Source organism: Cyprinodon variegatus, unplaced genomic scaffold, assembly GCF_000732505.1.
Source record: "Cyprinodon variegatus isolate N-32 unplaced genomic scaffold, C_variegatus-1.0 Scaffold909, whole genome shotgun sequence".
NCBI lineage: Eukaryota > Metazoa > Chordata > Actinopteri > Cyprinodontiformes > Cyprinodontidae > Cyprinodon > Cyprinodon variegatus.
Genome location: NW_015151362.1, coordinates 192,040 through 209,287, shown reverse-complemented (window position 1 = coordinate 209,287; position 17,248 = coordinate 192,040). Strand labels below are relative to the sequence as shown.

The 17,248-nt window shown below is 39.7% G+C and overlaps 1 protein-coding gene across 1 annotated transcript in view; it reads left to right on the top strand.

Moving 5' to 3' along the window:
- ankrd50 (ankyrin repeat domain 50) overlaps positions 1 to 17,248 on the top strand; it is a 43,941-nt gene that overhangs the window by 14,575 nt on the left and 12,118 nt on the right. The window contains exon 3 of the mRNA XM_015398064.1: positions 6,212 to 6,444. Coding sequence (XP_015253550.1) covers positions 6,212 to 6,444 — 233 coding nt within the window. The remainder of the gene's footprint in view (positions 1 to 6,211; positions 6,445 to 17,248) is intronic.

The window sequence follows — 17,248 nt, the reverse complement described above, 5'->3', positions numbered from 1 at the left end:
AAGGTGCCCGATGATGGTTGCAGAGCCTCTTGATGGGCAGCGTGGTCACGCACAGAGACAGATTTGATGGTTGCAGAGTCTATGTGTCAGAAGCATGAATTGGCCTTTAGTCCTACACTTAGACAGACTTTGTCAGTTTGTACACAGAGTGTATACAAAAAGAAATTTCGTTCAGTACTGCTCTCAAGACATTTTCATTTTTTTTTAAGTGCAGCATTGATAAAAGGTAAGCAGCAGTGATAAATGTAAACATACGACTGTATATGATTTACAGTTTTTAACATTTAGTTTTTTTTTTATTAACCCCATCTTATACAACATTCAGCAGTCTAATGGCAGTGGAAAAGAAACTGTTCTGGAATCTGGTGGATCTACATTTCTCTGTTGTGGTGATGAAGCTCTGTAGTAATGGCTCCACTTGGTCTAAGAAGAGCAACTTTAGTTACTGATTGAACCTAAAAGGTCTTCATCTCCACTTAACTTCCATTGCTCAACCATTAAGGGGCACCCCCCCCCCCCCCCATGTACATAAATATGAATGCAGATTGAAACATTGCTGCCTTCACGCTTCAGTTTTTATTTAGTCAGTATGGTGGTTAGACACATTTACAACCAGAGGTCTGAACTGTGTCAGCATCAGAAAGGTGCATTTTAGACAATATCAAATATAGCTAAGGTGGAAGAAATGGTGACAGTGTTTGTTCTGAGAATGAGAAGCAAAAAGATGGGGGATACATAGCCCTAAAGTACGGTAGAGGACTATTCTGGGCCTTAAAAGCATGGACTGCTGTCTTGAACTGAATTTTAGCTTCTGTTGGTTTCATCACATTGTGCAGTAACCTGCATTAAATGATCAATTACAGAATATGGTCAGACCTGTTAAAATGGGCTTAAGAGTCAACAACCGTCGACTCAGAAAGAGTCTGCCCTACTGCTCTCATCCCTGTGATTACTTTAAGGGAACATAGCAGGGCTGTTATGCATCATGTAAGACACAGGCATGAAGAAAGGACCAGTCTGATTGTAGTTTGTTTGGATTTGGGTGAGTCAGGGCATGACTCAGCTGTGGTTCAGCTGTGTGGCGCTGAGCTCTCCCTGACTGGGCAAAGACTCTCAGCAGAAGTTAGTGGCCCAAAAAAAAGTGGTTATTTTAATGAAGGGAGAGCAAAGCTTTGTCACTTTCACTTTGTTGCTTATTTTGAACAATTTAACATGCTTAAAGTTGAAGAACTTATTTAGACACTCTTGCTGTTTTTCCTATGAGCATGTTGATATTCAGTTTCATAAAGATAAGTATTTCTAATGTGCACAGTTCTCAATGCTTCCTAATGCAACTCTTTCAGCCCAGACGTCTTCTACAAACCTCATACTGAAAGCTTCACTTTGCACATTATTATTGCAGTGATGGAGGCTGCAGTCCTCATCATGACAGATGGAGTGCATTTGATGCATTTAGGATCCCCCTTCCCCCCATTTTCTTTACTTTGAATTGCATTAGGAATTGATTCAGGTTTTAGCGTAGAACCAGAATAGTTGTGTTGGGTCCCTGACCATAGCATGCATCTGTGGCTGAATGGCTTTTAGTTTTTCAGGTATTCAGCATGTTCCTCTTACAAATGAAATCGGCTTTCCTGGGCTTACTCTTCTCCGCATCCTGCTGAGTTTTCCTTTGTCTTCGGTCGCTCTCTTTTGACCCTTGACAGCCTAAGAGTAACTGGATTGTGAGAGAAGAATGCCTCTTTGTTTTACCCACTTGCTGTCACTGTGGATTCGATTCTCGGCAGGCAACGTGGCCTCATACACAACCATTCACATACTGACGCACAAGTCAAGCCTGCGGATGGACATTCCCTTTGGCAGGATTCCCAGATGGCAGTGGAGGTTCTGTGTGGGCTGCGACAATAAGACTGAATGATTGACTGCACTGCTAAAAAGGCTGAGCAGCACTGAGGTGCAACAAGACCATTAAAAGGCATTAACAGTGCTTTTTGTTTCAGCCCATGGTTAAAACTGCTTTGAGAGATTTTGAACGTTAAGATTTAAATCTTTAAACTAATAATTGCATCTCACTTTTTTACAGCTGATATGTGGGGGGTATCTTAAAAAGCCACAAATGAGAAGTACTTTACCGAGGGTATGTGCTGCATATTTCAATATCTTTTGGAATTTAAGTTATTCTTTTTTAGATTTGGTGGAGATTCCATCTTGGTTAAAAACCTTTTTATGTCACACATTGAATGCTGCTGGACCTGTTTAGAATAACATATATTGCAGATGTGCTGTCTTTATTCAGATAGAACTTGGGCTACTTAGAGATCTCTATTGTTTTAAACTCAAAAAAGAAATGGTCCTCTTGCTCACTTTTGCTTTTAAAAAATAACACCCCTTGTACTATGATTATGTACTTTAAGTATTTACAGATGCGGACATTAATTGGTACCATTTCAGAATCGAACACCTAAGAAAAACAATAACATCACAGAAATGTAATACTTTGTGATTGTTGCAGAAGGCAGCACCGTTTGCAACCATTACACGACATTTAATTCATCAGTTTGCCTATGAGGAAGAGAGAAAGCGTATTGTGTTTTTTTAATTTGTGCAGTAGTTGGTATCTATCAAAAAAGTACGGATGGAAGTTTTAACGCAAAATCATTGATGCTGGTAGAGGATGATGGCTTTTCCATCTGGGCTGTTGCCACAGGTAAACTCTTGAACGTTAAAGTGTTAAAAAAAAAAAAAAAAAATTTTCCTGACTCGTGACCCTAGGGTTGAAAATCCCTGAGAGTCTAGCTACAGAAAATAATAACTCTTAACAATATTGGCAGTTGTTGTTGCATACTTAGCTGCTTGATAATTGGGACTCGATCATAATGTAATGTTCAGTCCACTCTTCATGGGCTTAATCATCGCAAATAGATTAATGTCAAATTGGAAAAATTGTGGGAAACTGATTTGACAATTTGATACACTGTGCAGCTCTTATATAAGTCTCATATGGTCTTATTACTTTTATCTTTGGAAAAGATATCTTAAGGATTTTTTGTTTTAGATTCTCAAACAGGACTCGCATTTTCCCTCTTTTGTCTACATTCAGTGTTCTTATGTCAAATTACTCTGTAGCATGTTTGTTCATTTTTATTAAGCTGAATGCCCAACTAGGATAAAAATTAAGGCTAAATGGGACTAGACAGATTTTAAAATTGCAACGGGCGCTCAGCTTCATTTCTGCACACTTCTTCACTTTTCTCATCCGGCATTCGGGATTGGTGGAGACACGTGATTACACACACGCGCTGCTGTGTCTTTAAGGGGAAGGAAATACCAGTCACCCTTGCGCACAGGAAAATGGCAGAATAAAGTTGATTTCTTTTTGAAAAAAATTAGGAAAATTGTCTGCGGTTATCGCAGTGAATGACGGTAAAGGTTACATTCCGATTTATTTCCCAGGCCTAATATCCAATTTTTTAGAGCATTCAGCAGCCATGCCTTGATCACATGAAGCGCATGCATTTCTGCTGTCTCAATTTGCTATCTATTGTTAATGTTTGCCTAAATTGTTATTAACATAGCAGTTTTGGTTCTTTATTCCTGCATTTACATAATAAAAATGACACCTTGAATAAACTAAGTAAATCGACTTAAAAAAAAGCTTACCCCTTTACCTACCACTCTTTCATCATCTCCTCAATGAGGTGGTCTCAAAAGTCGCAGTTACAACACACATAGGGCGCACCGCACCAAAGGGCGCACCGCACATTTTGAGGGAAAAAAAGACGTTTAAGTGCGCCTTATAGTCGTGAAAATACGGTAATCACTTTATCTGGGATCAGTTAGACCGATGTCAAAGAAATCAGCTAATCTCTAGTAAGAATAATTAGTCTGTTTGTCGATACCAAGAAATCTGTTTATGTGACGTTGACACATCTTTTTAAATATCTACAAAAATGATTCTTTACATTTTATTTTTACAAGGTTTTCATTTTGTGATTAAATCACTTATCAGGTCACAAAAAGCTTTGTCGTAACGAGCACTATAGGGCTTTTAAAGTGATTTTACCTTTGAACCACACTGTTGGTTACAGTTTGTTGAGCATACCGCATAAGTCTTCATAGATCAGTATTTGAGCATTTTATGTAAAAAATCTTATAAACAGCATGTTTTCCATTAGAGGAGGGAGGTAGTTTAAAAAGAAAAGAAGCCAAGTCCTATCGCCAGCAAAGTGACAGATTTTTTTACTTTCTGACACACTGAAGAACGGCGAATGCCCTGCAGCTGCGTCTGCGCCTGAGTCAAGTTTTAATGTGGATAGATTAATTTGTTCAGCCTCTTCTTAAATGTCTAATTAACCCAGAAGTAGATTCAAATGTCAGTAAAAGGAAATCATCCGATCCTTCTTCTCAGCCAGTCGAGCTGGAAGTGATTTCTATGATTCTTGGCAAGCGACACCTTCTAAAAGGGTACCTTGTGGCGTCGCAGTGGATCGGGTGTAAAATATGAAACAGAACCTCTTGGTTCACTCAGCATTTCTGTGTGAACTTCCATGTTGGCTCTGAAGCAGGCGGATTACACGTCTGGTTTGTACTTTTCTGCTGATAACGGCATAATGCAGCGTTTAGTTGTGCTCATATTGGTATTGATGTGGAGATGAGGCAGAAAGCCTCATGTCGTGTTTGCTTTATCACTGGATTTCACAAGGCTGTGTTTTTAATGGCTAAAAATTGTCTGGCGTCAGTAGTAATGTTGCAGGGAGCATAGTGGAGCTTTGATACATAGAACTTTTTCATGTTGTGTAGCTCTTAGTCATAGTTCATGCAGTCCCAGAGATTGTTTCTGATTGTAAAGGTTTCTTCTGAGCTCAAATTGTTGGCTGTGATCCAGTCAAAAGACCCATTTCAGATTGGAAACAAATGTATTTACTAGTGCATTTTATTTCCTTTTGATCTCTATGCATTACCGACCGGGTTTCCTCCAAGATTAGTTTTTTTATAGCTATGATTGACTAACACTGCCACTGCCCTTAAAAAAAAACCATGGAAATGCAATATTCATTAACCTAACTTTATTGAATAATGCATGAATGTTTAGGCTGTGCCTCCACTCTGCATACATTTAATAAGAAGCATCAGGTGAATAAGAAATTCCAGCTGTGTTGTAATCAGGTAATTATTTTATTGCAACAGTTTCAGGGGGAAAAAGAAGTGAGACCAGATTAAAAACTATATTTACATTTATATCCTGCTTTGTAACCTATGCAGAATCACTAACAGCTTTATGTTTGTGTTATACATTAGCTGTGGGAAAACTAATCTCTGCTCTCTTTGCTCTGACTCCATGCAAGAGTTTCAGGACGGGGCAGCTGCCTGTGAGACAGCGCTTAGGGAAGCAGGGAGAGACTCACCGTCGTTTTTCTGTTATGAAACTGTAACGGTGGAACGATCTGAAGTTGATTTGTCTAATCACTTTTCTAAAAAAGATTAAAATCGCTGGAATGTCTTCTCCCGTTTTCTTTCACTACTAAGAGCAGGGAAGATCACTGTACCCACTGAGAAGCTTGACTAGCAGGCTGCTGAACAAGGAGTCGGTGTTAATAATGCTATGTCGGCGCACACTGATCACATATAGCGGAAACCCTGGACTAATATTGGTATGGATTAAGAAACTGCGTATCTATTTTAGTGCCCTGCACATGCAAAAAGAGCCAGATTTATGTTTTGTGAACCACAAACCTGAGTTTGCTTGTCAGGAATTATGTTGACCGACACGTGGTAGTGTTCTAACTATGAAGTGGAAAGAAAATAATACTTTTTGTTTTGCAGACATGTGAAAGGTGTGCTGGAGCTTAAGCCTCCTGTACCCTGATGCTCATAAATAAATCCCAGTGCAATTTGCTTCCTACCAAAGTCCTGTGTAATTAATGAAGTCTAGCTGGGAATATTTCATTTTCTGTATGATTCAAACTGTTATGTAAAGGTTTCTAAAGTGTTTTCAGAGAAAACTGGATAAAAAAAAACAAAAAACAAATAGAACATTTAAGATCAAGTAGGACTAAAAAACAGAAAAAGTTTTAAAACTATAAGAAACCGAGCTCCACATGGTTTTAACAATGTATGTTTTACAAGCTGATCATTGGTGATTAACTTGTAGAACAAACCATAATGCAAAACCCTAAATTATTAACATTTTGATCTTTTCCTGCCCCCACCTTAGGTGTGTCCTTTTGCCTCTGCTCAGCGTTAAGCCACCTCAGCAGTCACTCTTCCTGCTTGTGGACTCTATTGACGAAGGCTCTCAGCTCGGCGAGGGGGAGCAGAGGTCCTCGCCAGGGTCTCCCAGGACAATCGCTGAGCTCCTCGCCAGTCACCATGAGTTCCTGCCTCCTTGGCTGCTGCTCATCTGCTCTGCACGGAGGCAGAACAAAGCCATCACCAAACTCTTCACAGGTAAATCACCTGTTTCTTCCAGATACTTACGACCCTTATAAGACAACAGCATGAAGATGAATATGTTAGATTTTATTTTATTTGAACATGTCAATGATTTGTTTGTTTCTATCTTTTAATCTGTGCACATGTGCACAACTTTCCACCATCTCTTTTTTTGTGTGCATCGGGATCACCATACCAGGCCTCTTAGTGTTGCAGCTTCTGTGCTCTAATGAGGCTGTGCCATACCAGCTGCTATTAGCTCCTTGTCAGTCCAGCAGCAGTTTACTCTGCGGAGATGAGCTGGCATAACATTAATCAAGAAGCTTTCTGTGTAGGAGGATGTTGTTGTTTTTTCTGCAGGCTCACATTGCTGTGGGTACCTCTTCTATCTTCCAAAAGCTACTAAAATCAGAGCTCTATGTGATCTCATGTCTTCAGTGTAGAAAGTATAGACGATTTGCCGGAATAATTATTTCTATGCAACTTTTACTTCTACTTCTCACTTTTTTCAAAGTACAAATGGCCAAAATTTCTCCTTAAGTAAGGTAACAAAGTAGCTTTACTTTGTTACTTGACACCTCTGATTTCTGGCCTGTTATATATAGTATCTTAAATAATTTGCCATCCAACCATTTTTTTTTTGTTTGTTTAGTTTCATACTGGTGTTATTAAAGTGCTTTAATTGAAATTGCCACAGTGATTCGGTTTATTGTGCATTGTTCATTTTTTTCTCTGGATCCGTATTGAAAATTTGTTCTGTGGGATAAAATTGACTTCATTTCAGTAACAGTTTGCATTAATCTGTATTTTTTTTTTTTTTTGCTTCATCCAGTTTATATACTGCTGTAGCTCTGTGTGGTAAAGATAAAAGATTTGTATCTAAAATTGGATTTTGATTAGGAATAAAGCAGACAGAGGAGTTGGAAGGAGAATATATAAATGCAGTCCTCCATGATGTGGCTTTGAACGCTTTTAGAAAGTGTTTAACAGAAGTTGCTCTGAAGCTCTGAGGTTCTGATAGATGGCTTGATTTTTGATTCTTATACGTTTAGAACCAAGTGACTTTTTTGTGTGAACTTCATTTCAAAACTATCAGATAAATTGTCATTATCTAAAGATTTTCCGTTCTCTTTTTGATTGCCAAGCTTTTGTCGGGCTTTTATTGTAAATGACCAGCAAGTGCTTTTAAAAGTAATGGTCTCCTGTAGACAAGAGGAAAAGGGGCTGATCCACATATTGAATTTTAAGGCCTCAGTTAAGAAAGTATTCCTTTCTTTCCATTTCTTTTTCTCTAACTTTTTAAGCCTTGGCATCATCACCGTTTCTCATTCTTTTTTAAACATGTTACTTATTTACAACTTTCATCCTTTCCCTGTTGCTATTATCAGCCTCTTTCTCCCGATCTAGTCTTCAGATTTCCATTTTCTTGTCTCTTTATCGCACATAAACTGCTTCAGGCTAAAAAAAACAAGCGCATAAAGACTTTGCTTAGGTCTTCATTTGTTCCTTTCTGTGAATATCTACTGACTTTTCCTTGTTTATCCAGTACTAAACCAGAGAAAAGGCCTCTTGGTGTCAACCTGAGTGCAATAGTCCCCTAAAAATACTCTTTGCAGTGTTTACAGTCAGAGACAGTGGTGGTCTGCCAAAAAATCTTTCATGCTCTCTGCAAATCCAGCTTTTTTTTCTTCTTTTTTTCAGTATATGTGGCCTATGTTTTCTCGGGTGGAACGTTGTGTGGGTTTCCCAATATTCCAAACTTATTTTATGAATACTTTCAGGATTAGAAGATTGTGTTAGGGGTTGTTTAGGGATAGGGATTTTTGAATAAAAAAAAAATATATATATATATATATCATAATATGATTATTTCTTTAGAAAGGTAAAAAAAAAAAACAAAAAAAAAAAATTCCAAAGAGAAGCTCTGCAAATTCCTTAATCCTTGCTGAACTGTTATTCCTTGTGTCTGTCTGTGACTGGAATGTGCTTTGGGAAGCTTTCAACACCTCTGAGACCGAGCAGGAAGACGGAGGCATACTGGCTTCTGCAGCAGAATGCCTCACTCGTATCCGCTCTGCTAATGCCCCACAAACAAAGAGCGGTCTGTCTATGAGGAGCAGAACAAGAATTTAACACGGTATCCTCTGGCTGACTAATACTGTATGACCATTCCAGTTTAATTAGGTCTAAAGCTTCCTCTGGTATCATTTGAGGGGGATACATTTTTATTCCTGAGACATAAGTCATACTTGGATATGAAGATCAGTTGTTCTATAGTGGTGGTTGTTCTTCTATCCCATGTAACAGCAGACATATGGCAAACGCTTGCTTTTCCTGTCCTTATAACCCCCCCTCCTTAGGCCAAGCTACTGTAAGGGCATGATGGGGTAGCAGAGTGGAAACACTTAGGCAGCAATTTTGTTTTGGAGCTGGGATGAATCTGTGCCAATTGAACAAGGCCTCTGGCTTGGAGAGAGCAAGGGAAAGTGAGGGGGAGTATTTAAATAGAAAAAGCTTCTCATATGTCTTTTAAATTCTCAAAGCTTTGTCATAATTATTTATCACTATAAAGATAGTTAATGCTATTTCAGATCTGGGAATATGATACTCTTGCCTTAAATTTGAAGTTCATTTCATTTTCTCACAAAAACTCTTTTTCCTGCACATTTCAAAATAATCATGTCTCTTTTAGTCTCATCGAAATAGTTACCACCGAATTTTAATCACAGGCTTTTCAATGTTTGATCCGCCCTAGTGTATATAAAATCTCTCTTTCGTGTCGAAACATCACTGAACTGTAATAGCTACCATCTGCCCAACTCATGCCTGTCATCGTCAGTATCCCTCAAGCAGAATATGCAGATATTCTTTTTAGGTCAACAAAGGGGTATTGCATGTAGTATAACAGAAAGTTATCATTTGTGTTGCTTAACTGTTGGACCTGACTGTTGAAAAATCTGGCAACTGCTTAATAGCACAACACTTGTGTTCCCTACTCTTGTGCTCTCTGGTTTGGAACTACATTATGGTAACCAAATTTGGGCATTCGAGACGGGGACGGAGTGACGGAATCCAACCCGGTGATGGTATACTTCCCCCTGCCTGCCATTGTTCAGGCTACCGTCACCAGGTCGGGTTCGGTCGCTCCGGAGCTCATGGCTCGGTTCTGCTGCACTGTAGTTGACCATAATTCCCCACGGGCATTTTTTAGGTATGAAAAGTAGGACATGTCCGGTAAAAAGAGGACGTCTGGTCACCCTAGTCTAGATGTGCCAGCTTCCTGCAAATTGAGTTTTTGTTTTAGGTCTATATCAAAATGAGAGCACCCCAATCTCTCAAACTTTGTGAAACATGACATGAAAAGCAGAACATTTGTGGTTGTTATGCCATTTGTTAACAGATGAATGAAAACCACCCCAACCATGACGTTTGCTTTGCATGATCCATCATCAAATCCTCATTGAATCCGCAGTAGTGCACATCATGTTTGTTCTTTAAGTGTTGACCACTGTTTGACAGCCAGGTTTCTGATGCAGCCGTTACATCCCACTAAAAAGCAAAAGAAATCTGCTCTTTGTACCTCTGGTTTTATGATGAGATATGGAGCTAATCAGCAATGAACAGCTGCTTTTATACTGAAACAGAGGACACAGAGGACAGGGTTAGTGGCGATAACATGAAAAACCTTTAATTGCCTGGTAAGTTTTTGAATGCCAGAAAGCAGATAAGGTAAAACACCAGTCACTGTGCTATAATCCTAAAAAAAACTGAAGCCAGCATAGAAAGCTAGTGTTGCTGGAATTTGGTTGTTTGATTTAAAGTTACTAATAATAATAATTTAACTTTATTAATCTCACACTGGAGAAATTTACCTCTGCGTTTAACCCATCTGTTTGGGGAGCAGTGGGCTGCCACTGCAAGGCGCCTGGGGAGCAGTGTTGGGTTAAGGATCTTGCTTAGTCACCCAGAGTGGCAGTCTGTGGGAGTGGGGCTTGAACTCAGAACCTCAGGATTCTCAGCACAATGCCGTAACCACTACTCCCCATGTAGTTCATTCATGGCTCATAAAGCATGATCTCTGCAAAGCACATCTTTTATAGGAAAACCCAACAAGAAAAAGTATACTAATTACATTTGTTTATTGGGCAAATAGTCTATGTATTGGCATTTATTCAGGCCATTTTACACACAAATAGATTTCTGTTACAGCCCAAACAGCAACCTACAATCTACCTCTTCTCACACCTTTAAGGACTTTTCATCTCTGCAAAGTCTACAACCACCTTGATTGTTTTCAACTTGTTCACTTGTAAATTCTAAACATTTTATGTTTATATCTTTTTTAATTGACAAAAAATATTTTATTTCTGTGGTGGATGTTGGTCAGAGGGAGCTCATTTAATTTTGTTGTGCCTCCTGTATTAGATTTTTCCATGCTGAAACGTACTGATCCCAATACTGCATAAAAGCTTAGTCATACTAAAGAGTTTGGATTATATTCTCGGATACGCTAAGCAGTTAAAGGTGGATTTTTACCTTTGTTGTGATGCAGTTTTATTTTTTTATGGTAAAATGTTAGGAAGTCAGAATTCTGCCAAAAGGGCACATGTGCTATACATATTCATATCAGTAATCCTTTTTAAGACACAAACGTAAACCACTCTCCTCACACATTTTAGAAGATTTTACATGTGCAGACTAAGTATTTTTTAGGACTCCAATATTCCAAATGAGTGCATGCTTTTTCTCTGTACACTCACGGCTTGCTTTCCACAGACCCATAGCTTCTTTTCTATTCTCATATAGATCTGTTTCTCCATGATCATGTCAACTTCTGCCACTTAGGCAGAAAGTATATCAGGTGTGACGCTACTTTTTAGGAAATCTCTGCTCTTGTCAGCAGTTTCTCCTGGTTGTGGCTAATACTTCAGCAACGCATCTTTAGGCTAATTGCTTTTCTCTTACGGACTTAAAACAATGGCTGTCATCATTAAACAACTTAGTTGTAACTTAGTTGTAACTTGTGTTCTGACAGCAGTAACCAGATTAGTTAAAATCATGTTTAACCTCAAATTTGGGAATTTGTTTAACTAAAAGCCCCATTTACACTATCTCTGAAAACCCATTAGTGCCAAGCTTGGATCAGTTAACCGTTCTTAGCTCAGTTCCTCACGACCATTTACACACCACGCTGGCATGGTCCCTTGCCTCCCAGTGGCGATCTATGGTACTACTGCTCTCTGGAGGTTATGTTTTGTTATCATTGTGATATTTTGTTGTTTGCAGAGAGTCGGGCAAAGAAGCCAGCCCTTGATGAATTTACGTGACAGTCAGCTTTTGGGAGTTTTTAGCTGATTACGGAGGCTGACTGTAGGAAGATGATGTGGTCTGCTCATGCGCTCTTTATCTGAGAACTGAGCCAGAATTGAACCTTGCAAGCCCTACTGAACTAGTACCGTGTTAGCCCTAGTGGTTTGTGTGGGGCAGCCCAGTTCAGTTGTGCATGCCATTTACACTCAACAGTTATCTCAGCTACCGTGCTCTGACCGATCTCTGCACAGTTTTAAAAGTGTAGTGTAAATGAATATAAATGTACTTTTTATCAGCCCATATTGTTCCAAAAGTTAGAAAAGCTTTTTTTTTTTTATTCTGTCATGAAAATCTGTGTTTTTTTTTTATGCAGGCCAGTTAGTTATGTCAGCCTGTACACCTAAATTCAAGCAATAATATATCAATGGCCATCTGTCAATCAAATTTTTTCGGTCATAGCATCTTGATTTCTAACAGCAGCTAATATACGCAACGGTTTAAATAAGAAATAAAAATCATTTACTTTGCCATTGAGTTCCATCCCAGTGTTCACGGGGATGGACGTCTGTGTCTTCAGCAGGCGTAGAGCTAACAGAACTGGCAGTGTTGTGAGGCAAGGGCTCAAACATGTACGGCTGTAAGCCTGCTATACCAAACCAAGCTTCTGCAGCCCTGGGGTCCTCTTCCACAACAGCTTCGTCCCGCTTTCCTCCTCTAAATAAAAAATGTATGATGGAGGAGACTCATCCACGACCTCCAACACAAACTCTCCTCCTCTTGCATGTTTCCGCTGTCCATAGCTCTCCTTGACAGTGTCGTTGCGAAGTGTTGCTTGGTCCCAATGTAATTTCCATTTGGGAACCTACAAGCATTAAGTTGCTAACTCGTTAGCAAGATGCTTTTGAGACACCAGCCATAACTAAACTTTCTTGCGAACCTGCCACCACAACAATCCCGCCCCCTTGATAATCGACCAATCCCATTCACTTTATTCACTCGTGTAAAGTCAGGCACCACTTGGGAGAATTTGGAACTGCAACCATTGGAACAGCCACTTCCCTACGACTTTAACATTTACAGTCAGTTTGCATCTACTGTAAAGCATTAAGTCCAGCATTGTGTTTGTAAAACTGTCAGTTGCTGATGGACAGCAGCACAACAGCGATTAGCCTGAAGACTTTTTGCTAATATAACTAGCAACACACAAGTAGAAAAAAAGTACTGTCCAAAGTACTATCTCGCTTTAAGTGAAATATCTTTGTGGTTAGATTTTCTATCCAAAGAAGGCTCCACACCCCAAATACTGAGATTTAAAAAAAAAAAAACCCTGAAAGTGGTGGATCCTTTAAAGTAAGGGCTGCAATGACCTTTGCTCTAGCTCTACTTTCTGAGTTAGCTGGAGCTTTGTCATCACTGGAGAAATTTTTTAGCAGCCAAGCACAAAAATAATCAGAAGTTATTTTAATTCCTAAATGGAATCTGCTGAAGCTCTGGAAGTTAATGGCAACTACTTGAAAAACTTCCTCTTCAGAGTTAGAGCAACTTAAGGTAGTTGCTGCACTCAATTGTGATCAGAAATCTCATTTTAACTCTATCAGATTGTTCTTCCAGTCATATGTCAGGCCTGCATAAAGAGGCTAGGCTTAAGATGAGGATGGGCTCCTTGTTTGGTGATTAATCACAGCTTTGGAAAAAAGGGTTTTATTTCCAGCCTAAGTCTTAGTGAAGTTGTCCCACCACAAATTTGTTCTAATAACATAAATCCTGTGAGGAATTATGATGTCAGGATTTTGATCGTTTCATTCTTCTTCTTTAGTGGTTTGGCAAGCCCTCTTACTTATGTTATGACATAGATCATGGTTCTTCAAATACGGTGCTCTTGGTCTGCCATCCAGTACAGTTTTAGATGTGCCTCTTCTTAAATAAAACCCAGTTACTCGGTTTATTAGCAGGAGTCAGGAGTGTGGAAATGGAGATGCATCTAAAAGATGCAGGACCAGTGACCCTGAGGAACCCTATACGCATTGCCAATTTCACAACTTTGATTTCTTTTAAAAAGGAACGTGAAGTGGCATGTTTTCCTGTGTTGATGTCTGTTTGGGGAGATGTTAGTCACCGTAGAAGAGACCCTCATCATATACCCACATCTACCACTTCTCTGCCCTCCATCAATGGAGCTTTATGTTCTCAACTGGGAGTGATATACCATCAAAAATCATAAAAAGCTTTCTTGTTTTACTGTTCGGCCTCCTCCACCTCTGACTTTAGCCCTGCGGGTGAATCTGACACGAGTATAAGCAATCCCTCTGCAGAAAGGTCAACATAACTCTCAACTAGATGTGTTGTTTCCCTTGGTTTCTTTTTTTTAATACTTTCTTTTTGGTGAGCGCTTACAGGAGGGACCATAAGATGTTCTGGCTGCCTGACAACTCAAACACCACTGTAAAACAGCAAGGGCGGTTTATTTCTTCTGGGCTGGGGAATGCTCCCTGAAGAGATACAAAGAGGGCTCAGCTTAATGATTCCGTAGGAAATGACATTTTGTGGCATCATTCTGGAGGGCTGTATGTTAAGCGGTATGAATGATTTTAAGAGGTTAGATGCCAGCAATAATGCTCCTTCTGTGGGAGAAAAGCTCCAAGGCGCTCTTTAACAAAAGACCAAAAAGACTTTCAAACTGAATCCAACATGTTTTGGCCGTTCCTTGGGCCTCACCAGAGACACATTGGGTTCACAGAACTAACCCAAAGAAGACGTCTGACAGACGCTTCACCACAAGGCCTTTGTTGTCCTCTCTTTAGTCACGATTTCAGGTTACAGGACCAAGGACAACACCTTTAATTCCCTTTCCCTCCCTTTCTTTAACAAGATGAATTATGTCCATATTCTTGTATGAGTTGTCGTCTGCAAGGCTGCATGCTGAGCATCACTTTGGATGGCTTGAACACCGTAATCCCTGTTGAATACTGTAATTTACCACCATGCAGTCTGACAGCCAAGCTAATTACAGGTGTACCATGTCTGCATGTGTAACACCTCGGATCCCTCCCTGTAGCAACTCGACGTGGTGCTTGGTGAACAAAGTAGTTGGTCTCCTCCTCTTCTAAGGTGATGCCCTTTGGTATGTGGCAAGCCTGTGCCACTTCTATGAGCTAATGATTTTTCTTTTTAAGACTGTGGTGCAGACTTGCTAGTTTTTCATACACATGAAGGCTGTTATTAAGTTTTAATTTGATCTTAGCAGGAATCGGAATTCCTGGGCCATTTCTCTGCTGGTTTGGCTGCCAGGGGGAAACTTCCTTTAGAAATTTTTCATACCACACAGCCTGCATGCCAAGAATGACTTTGCAACTACCTGAGATTCACTGCACATTTTTTCAGTATTTCTGAACACTCAATCTACAGTCTGGGGATGTGAAATCTTTCTGAAACGCTTTCAGACCCTCCTTACAAAGCGTTTGGGTGGCAGATAACGAGATGTTGTGGACCTAATGGCAAACAAAAAGACTCCGGATGAGCTGGACGGAGATTTTATTCGTTGCAGGTGGATGGAAACCTAAATCGATGGAGCTAAATGAGGTCACTTGGAGGTCAGCCAGTGTACTGATGAACACAAGCAGGAGCACAGATTAAGGAAATTAGATCCTTTGTGGGACAGCGAATTGTGTATTGTAAAGATGAAACCTTAAATCTTAAATAGGTTTTATTTAAAAAAGATTCATATTAAAATGTGAAAATATAAATAAGAAAATGATCCATCTTTCTCTGTGGTCTGAGAAATGGCTAGCTTCAGAGATGGTCATTTTTAGTTATGTGCTTTATTGGCGAGTTTTTTTTTTTGTTTTGTTTTTTGCCATCTGTAGCTGTGCATGGAGCTCTGATGTATAGTGACAACTCAGAGAGTCTGTATCCACCATGTAGCAAAGAGAGCCAAGGCGCCCGCATGTAACCAGGTGCGCTTCCCTTTGACTCAGCCTCTTGTCATCAACTTAATGGGATTCGATCAATCAAAAGAAAAACTGATGAGGAAATGAAGCACATGATGTAATTTATGCTTTAGACTTTAAGGCAGGTGTGTTTGAAAACTAAGTAAGCTGTGCTGCACAGATAGAAGATGCAAACCTGTTGACCCTCCCTCCCCACCACCTTATCAGCTTTTGTTGCCATATAACAGGTTTGACTGGAAATCCGTTCGGTTCCCACAAAAAACACAGCAAAAGGCGTGTTTGGGCAGGAATGCTATCCTATCCTTTTCTCTCAACTTTCACATTAATTATTTCTCAAAGTCTAATCCAAAAGGATACTGATATAAGATAATACTTTTCAGCAATTAATTTTGTGAAGCTTCTTAGTTCAAGTGAAAATATTCTATCCTTTTTTGTAGCACTGGAAACCTAAATAGCATCATGCTTTCTGCTGTTTGCAGACTGTTGGAACTGACTCTCACCCACATACTTGTGTTTAGGAGGTTGGCGCTCTGGTGCTTTTTCTGAGCGCGGGAATCTGCAGCTGTCGAACAGACGTTTGTTGAGCACAGGTTTACTGGAGAGTCTGAGGAGAGGGCAACGGGGGCTTCATTTTTCTGTTTTCTTTGTGGATCCAGTGACTAAAGAGATTTCCCGAAAAAGGACACGTCGTATCTGAGAAGCTGTCACTCTGAAATCCTCTGTGTTGAGCACATACTTCTGGTTTCTTTGCACACATTCCCGTCGTCTCATTTATCATCTGAAAACATTAACCTCCAAAGCATACGGGCTGTGTTATGTGTGGGGCTCTTTACTGGCGGCTGGTATCCAGTCTTGTAACGAGCAGCAGCTGGCTCAGAGGCCCATCGCTCAGGAGCCGCATCTCTGACCCTGATCAATGTGTAATTTGTTTCAGCTTTGTTCAGAAAATCTTCCTGTCAGACAAAGCCCATAAGAGGCTCAAAACATGATTTTTTTAAGCCAAATTTGAAAAACAAAAACTCCCAAAGTAAGGAAGTATTATTTTAATGTTAACTTAATTGTTAAAATAAAGACATGTTTCTATTTTGTTCCATTTCTGACTTTCTGGCAGAACTAGAAAACACGATCGGTCGCATTGCTTTTGTAAACAGCACCAGATCGGCGAACATCTCACCGCGGGCATGTTTGTCTTATTCAGAGGATGTTGTGACTAATGGTGTACTGTATATATTTAGTCTACTTCAATGTTAAACTGGACAAATTCACTGCTATAAAATCTGCTTTCTCTGGGGTTCCAGCTGCCGTTACAGCCGACAACAGTTTACAATTTCCTGTCTATCCCCAGCACCTAGATTTCAAAGTATACATGAATTGTTGTAAATGATATACCTGGACATTATAGTTGTAAACATCAGAGTGGGTTTTCCAACTCTCAAAACGTCATGTTCTCATTGTAGAATATTGTTTGAATGCAGCCATTGTGTCTTAAAGCTACAGTGTGTAATTTTCAGCGACATCTAACGTCCAGACTGCAGACTGCAGCAACATGAACATCTCCCCCC